Genomic DNA, 7,016 nt, shown 5'->3' with positions numbered 1-7,016 from the left:
CTTCTTCTTCTTCTTCTTCTTCTTCTTCTTCTTCTTCTTCTTCTTCTTCTTATTCTTCTTCTTCTTATTATTATTATTATTATCATTATTATTATTATTATTATTATTAAAAAATTGCTAATTTCAAGCAAATTTCTACTGTATCATCTGGTACAACTCAGTGTTGATAGGGTGTGTGCTGAATTTTATGTTCTTTTTTCTTGTTGGTAGTGTGAAAACTCTTCCCGGGATTGTGTTGCGTTAGTTTCTTTTCTTTTGTTGTATTAGTGTTTTATTGTGCGTTGTGTTTGTAATCCGGTGGTTAACTGCTTGATGGTGTAGTTTATTTCACCGGAAATTTGCTGTATAGAGTGTGTCTTATGTTGTGAATTGCTTTGTTTAGGTTATATTATTGAATTGATAGTGTCTTGGGTAGGATGTGGGTCGTTCTTAACAGGGCAATTTTTTGGATAGTGTGTAGCGTTGGGAATCCAGGTATAGCTTCGCTTTTTTTTTCTCATGTTTTTATCATGCCCACTGCTGCAATTAAACCTGGTATTATTTTCACTTTCATGCCCCATATTTTGAATACTTCAATTTCGAGTTCTTTGTACTTTAACAATTTCTCTAGTTGTTCTTGGAGAGTATTTTGGTCAGAATGGACTGCAATGTCTATTAGTAAGCAGGTGATTTTTTATTCCAGCATTTGATTATTATGTCTGGGCGATTAGCTTTTATTATTGTTGTTGTTGTAGTTAGAAGTAGTAGTTAGAAGTAGTAGTAGTAGTAGTAGTAGTAGTAGTAGTAGTAGTAGTAGGTGTTGTTGTTGTTGTAAAGTAGTAGTAGTAGTAGTAGTAGTAGTAGTAGTAGTAGTAGTAGTATCATCAACAGCAGCAGCGGTAGCTGTACTTGTAGTAGTATATCATGATATCAAATCCTGCCGAGATTAAAGTTGCCTCCGAACCTCTGTGTTTATTAAACTATATGTACAAGACTAGATAAAGAACCCGACTAACTCCTTTCCCTCAAAACTGCTGTCCTTGTGTAAAAAAGAAATTGGGGTCAAAATTATAATTGCATGCATTTTTACGTTTGGTTTGTAAACCTTCAATCAATTCTGCATACTTCCCAATATTTAGTGAATTCCTTTGAAGAAACTAAATGAGTGCATTTCTGAAAAAAAGGAATGACAAATATAAAACTTGTGATAAAATTTATACTTTCTCTGTAGTCAATGAAGATAAAGTGTTAAGGATACGAAAGTAGGAGCACATTAACGTGTACTGGTTGGACAGTTGCGGAAGAATACGAGACCATAATACAGAAATTATGCATGTGAAGAATGGTTTTCTTCGTATTGGCCTCTAAGCAGGATCTGAACTGAATAGATATTAAGAAGCAGAATATGAATATGATATTGATGCTATTGCACATGAGAAAGTAGATCATAGCGAGAAATACAGATAAGGAAATGGAATTCTTCAAAGACACAGATTGTCTACTTTACGGAAAGAAATGTAGAATAGACTTGTTTGTGATACAATCTAAAAGGGGGAATGGGGAAATAATCAAAATTGGAGAAACATTTGAATTGCAATGAAATAGTTGTATTAAGGGACATGCAGAACTTATAGTGTTTGAGGCTGATTAAAACGAAATATAAAGAAATGAAAGATCACATAGAAAAATAGACACACAATGCGGAAGTCCCTATGTGGTATATTTAAATATCAGAGTCCGCAGGAGTTAGCGGGGTCTGCGTTGACTAATATCAATGCAAAGGTATCAAAGGGAAGCATACATTTGATACCATTTCATTCAATAATTCTAAAGTTCATTGTATGCTATTCAAAGTAGCAGCTATATTTCATCAAATCCAAATTGCGTATGGCAACTATAAGTATTCATTATTTATGATACTATATAGAATTAAAAATAATATCTTAGATGATAAAGTTTTTCAATCAGTTTTACTTGAAGCTAAACGACAAAATCACTGTATAGAAACAAAGTGAGAAGTTAATGTTCAAACGCTACGTTAATGCAACAAAGTGAATAGACGCAATAACCACAGTCCTTGTGTATATACTGTGACGCAGTTTAAGCGTGATTTAACGTATCCTATTTTCAGGAGTCAAGTGTAGAATATCACGAACGTATGCGAAATGTGATACCTGAAGATATACCCTCATCTAAAGTTTTAGACAGGTCTTGTTTACGGTCTATAAATAATAGCAACCATGTCTTGTTAAGTTCAACCCTATCTTCTTAAATGTAAGCAACAAACAGTATATAATATGACACCAGTTATACTTGAAAATGAAAATAAAAGGAGTGGAAATTGATTTCAGAGAAGATGAACAAACAATACAACAAAGCTTATATGATAAATGAATAAATATGTGCTGATATACTATTAATGTACGTCCACAGTTTTCTCTTTCTTACTAGTTTCCTAATTTTCTTGAGAGAAAAACAAACATATAACGACAACTCTCAGTAATTGTCATGCAAAAAGGAGAAAATTTGAAAATATTAGGAATATATTTCACGAAATTAATTCATACACTTAGGAGAAAATTAAAATCAACTTTCGATTGTCCTCGTGTGTCATTGTTCGGATTATGCAAATGTTACTTGATATTATATATTGAAGAAAAAAAAAATATTACTTTACGATCTGAGGACAAGTTGATTAATACCTACAGTACGAATTTTGTATATGAAGTTAAATGTAATCATCTGAAAAATTATATCCTTATTTCTTTATATTATACCCATGTGTTATTTTCTTTTGACATGAAAAATAGTTTTGTCCAGTGCGATATCTTATTGTTTAGTAACCAAAATCGAGTGGTTCCGCAACTGATAATTTTTCATCCCAATTATCGTATAAACCCACTTCTGAATGACCTTATAACAAATGTTCTATAGTATTTGCTTGTCAGAAGGCGTTCAGCTGTCAAAATCATTAGTATACCGGGCAAAACCTTTGGCCGCGTTTCATGCGTCTTTATATTCTGAGTTCAAATTCCACCTAGGTCGACTCTGCCTTTCATCAATTGGAGGTTGATAAAATAAATATCAGTTAAGTACTGGGGTTGATGTAATCGACTTACACTTTACCCGCAATTACTGTCCTTATGCCAAAATTTGAAGCCAATATATATGTGTTGTCATCCATATAGGAGATATTTCTACACTTATTAGACTAGTTATCAGATTTATGCTATGCGTATATTAGTATTTCTCAAGATTGCTCAATTCAATATGTAGTGAAAGTTATAAATCATATGCTCTGTAAAATAAACCTATTTTAAAACTTATATACATATTTTAACATTTCCGTATATTTTAGTGAAGATATATTATGAACGTTGATTTCTACTACAAAATATAACTTCCACATGAAAGAATATGTTTCAATTGAAATATTTCAAAAATGTTGAAGCTTTTGTTAGCCTCTTTCTTTACAGTTTTTAAAGGAATTTTATATATCGGTTTCAAATTTTGGCACAAGGACTGTAAGTTCGGAGGAGGTGCTAGTTGATTACATCGCCCAGAATTCTCAACTGCTGCTTATTTTACCGACCACCGATGGGGATGAAATACAAAGTCGACCACGGTGGAATTTGAACTCAGAGCATAAAGACGGACGAAATGCACTAAACATTTTATCCGGCGAGATAACGATTCTGCCAGCTCGCTGCTTCAGATTATTTAATATATTAAAGAAATGAACACTTGTATTTAGATATTATCTGACCTATTTTGCTTGATACAATTATTTTCTCTATATACACTCTTGTATATATTCTTAATATTTCTCCCATCACTATCAAGCAAATTCGACAATTAAATTTACTGTTTTTGCACGTGGATCCCGTCAAATTTCTCCAGTCGAACAACAATGCCACTGAAATACGTCTGTCGCTGAAATTAGTAAATTGTTGCTAGAATTATTCAACCACACTTCAATATGGGAAATAATAATTATTACTATGTGGCTGATATTTTTGTAAAATTAATTTACGAAGCACCTCGTAATGATAAGATACATAACATGCTTATGTTTTACACACTTACCTTTATAATAGTTATTGTTTCATTCCTGATTACTTTATTTAGAATATGCCCATCTGTATATTCCTTGTAGGTCATTTTGGGGTGATAAGATATATTGATTAAATTATCAATTATCTGTAATAATACACGTGATGATACACATAAAAATATATTTCCAACACTAAATAGCTAAGTAGAAGAAAATAAGATTAAATTGTATGGATATATGAAAGAAATTGTTGTATAGTACCCAGGTGCACTGCAACCAGGAAAAAAACCCATCAGGTGCACTGTTACCGGATTGCAGGGATCATGGAAGTTTTGAAGGACGTCGTGTATCGATAGCTAACGACCGATGTGGCTAGTTTATTCCATACTTCAAGAGTTCTGAGCGTCAAACAATGTTCCCGATAGTTCTGGGTATTGTGTTGATCTTTTTGATTTTGAAAGCGTGTCCAAAGTGTTTGCTATGTGGAATTCAAAAAGGTGCCGAAGGTTGTTATTGGAAAGATCGGGAAAATGGTCCAAATAATACCACGAATTATATTTTGGCGTCGGAGTCGCATTAAATATTCAGTAGGTTTACAAATACTTGTCTATCATTCTTTTAACAGATAGTGCATTTTCAAATGTTTTCTACGATAAAGTTGTTTTACTTTTTAGAAACTTAGAAATTCGTACTGACAATAGTATGGAGTTATGTTTATGTTTGCTTATACTTTTCTGAAATTGATCTCACTATTTAATATGTTTCTCTTTCCAGGGTTAGTACGACTTCAAGAGATACTAAAAGCTACTCAAGACAACGACTTTGAGGTTACAGTGCGTAAATTAGAAATGGTCAATGGGAACTATATATCCATCATGAAGGAACTAAAGAACAATGGAGAGTTTCGCATAATGGTCGATTGTAATACCACATTCGTCAAAATGATTTTAGCAAATGTAAGTAATAATTTTCTATAGTTAAATATGATATGTCTTTCTATCGACTCATATAAACAAAATACCGATACTATCACTCCAAACAAAACTTTCTTCTCGATATACGTATAATTTCTCAAGCTATAATTACCTGTTTGAAAGAAACATAAATTTTGCTTTGAGGAATGATTGATGATCTGTAGTTGAATTTAGCCTGGAAAATTTAATTTTGACATAGATTGATATTTTACGTCTGCTCCGCTACGATGTTTTGTGGTGAAGGGTAACAGATCGCAGAAATCATAATATTATTCATCGATGTGTTCAAAATCCCATTAAAGATGATAGAAATCTGAACTGCAACTTATATATTTTTTATTGCGTGGCTTTTTTATATAGCGTTATAGTTTTGGTTTAAACGCACGTACACACAAGCACACACAGAAAAACACACACACACACACATACATGCACACACGCGCATATTGGTCATGTGCGTTTTAGCCATTCCGTTATTCTATAAATCATTAATTTCATCTTTAAATTGTTCTTTCTAAATGATTCGTTTTTGGTTCTGTTGTAATTAGTTATTGTGTATCAGTGTGATCGGTTTATTTAATCTGTTCAGGTGTACAAATCATGCGCTTGAAATCCTTCTTTAACCAGACTTAATTTGCGGCGTGTTGATTTAAATCAAAATAAGGGAAATGGGTCCCTGCTAATGTGTCTACGTCATAAACATTTGGGTGTGTGTGTGTGTGTGTGTGTGTGTGTGTGTGTGTGTGTGTGCGTGCGTGCGGGAGTGCGTTCGTGTTTGTGTGGGTGTGTGTGCGTGCGTGTCTATGTGTGTGAGTGAGTGCGTAGTACAATCAACTAACCAACACAAACTGAACAGTGGAACACAGTTCGAAAATAGTATGTTGGATTAATTCATTATTAAGAAGTCTAACCAAAGATAATGTCTTAGATTTAGGGAACGTGGATAGATATATTTATAAGAACATATCCTATATACATACATATATATACATACGCATATATATATATATATATATATATTAATGAGGGTGGAAATTGATATTAATCAATTAGAAGCAGTGGTCTAGCATATTAAAAAAATCCGATGATTAAAATGATATTACATACAAAAATAAGAGAAATGACCAGCAAAAGTGGACGCCTATATGCTAGAAATAGATTTTTACTGAGAACATATATATTTTTCGTGGTTAGATGATTCAGCATCTATTTCTAGCATATAGGAGTCCACTTTTTCTGGTCATTCCTGTTATTTTTGTATGTTATATATATATAGATAGATAGATAGATAGATAGATAGATAGATAGATACAAGTATGTATGTATCTATGTATATGTATACATATGTAGGTTTGTATGTATGCATGTATGTATACTGCAGTGCTCGCATTCCTCCTCTAAGTTACAAAATTTCGGCGGCAAACCAATACCTTAATACGCGTCCTTCGTAATCTGCGCTCGATCTCGCATATCAGATGCCAGGAGTGCATTCCTGACGTAGATGCCATGCGCCAAGTCATACTTAGGCAGTTAGTGCCGAGTCCCCCACTACCTTATTGCAGCTGCGCTGGGTGGAAATAATTTACAGGACAACAACCACTCAACGCCAGTTTGCTACGCATTCATGTGCACATTGTTTGGTCACCGACTCACACACGCACACACGCGCACACGCACACACCACGTAAAAAAGCAAGCAACACAAACATGGTACACACTCACACACGTTAGGGTCACTCGCCCCTATTCACACGCACACAATCACATTCTCATACAAATTTTTCCCATATACGTACACACCCACGTGCAACTTCTCTGGTTGCGATCACTAGCACATTATTAACTCCCCGCGATTCAAATTCTTTTTTATTATCTCCTTTTCTTTCAGTCTCTTTTTATCCAATCATTCGGCATACTGGACCGCTGAAATTTACAAGTTTTTTCGTTTTCTTTTCACTCTCTCTCTCTCTCTCTCTCTCTCTCTCTCTCTCTCTCTCTCTCTCTCTCTC

At 33.7% G+C, this 7,016-nt stretch overlaps 1 protein-coding gene across 3 annotated transcripts in view; it reads left to right on the top strand.

Annotated features, from left to right (window-relative positions):
- LOC106874384 (glutamate receptor ionotropic, kainate 2) overlaps positions 1-7,016 on the top strand; it is a 1,088,700-nt gene that overhangs the window by 682,121 nt on the left and 399,563 nt on the right. For all 3 annotated transcript variants that reach the window (XM_014922100.2, XM_014922098.2, XM_052965681.1), the window contains exon 5: positions 4,808-4,989. In XM_014922100.2, coding sequence (XP_014777586.2) covers positions 4,808-4,989 — 182 coding nt within the window. The remainder of the gene's footprint in view (positions 1-4,807; positions 4,990-7,016) is intronic.

The sequence above is a fragment of the Octopus bimaculoides genome, chromosome 2 (genome assembly GCF_001194135.2).
Source record: "Octopus bimaculoides isolate UCB-OBI-ISO-001 chromosome 2, ASM119413v2, whole genome shotgun sequence".
Classification (NCBI taxonomy): Eukaryota; Metazoa; Mollusca; class Cephalopoda; order Octopoda; family Octopodidae; genus Octopus; species Octopus bimaculoides.
Note: the sequence above shows the minus strand (reverse complement) of the source record. Positions and strands in the feature narration are given on the sequence as shown.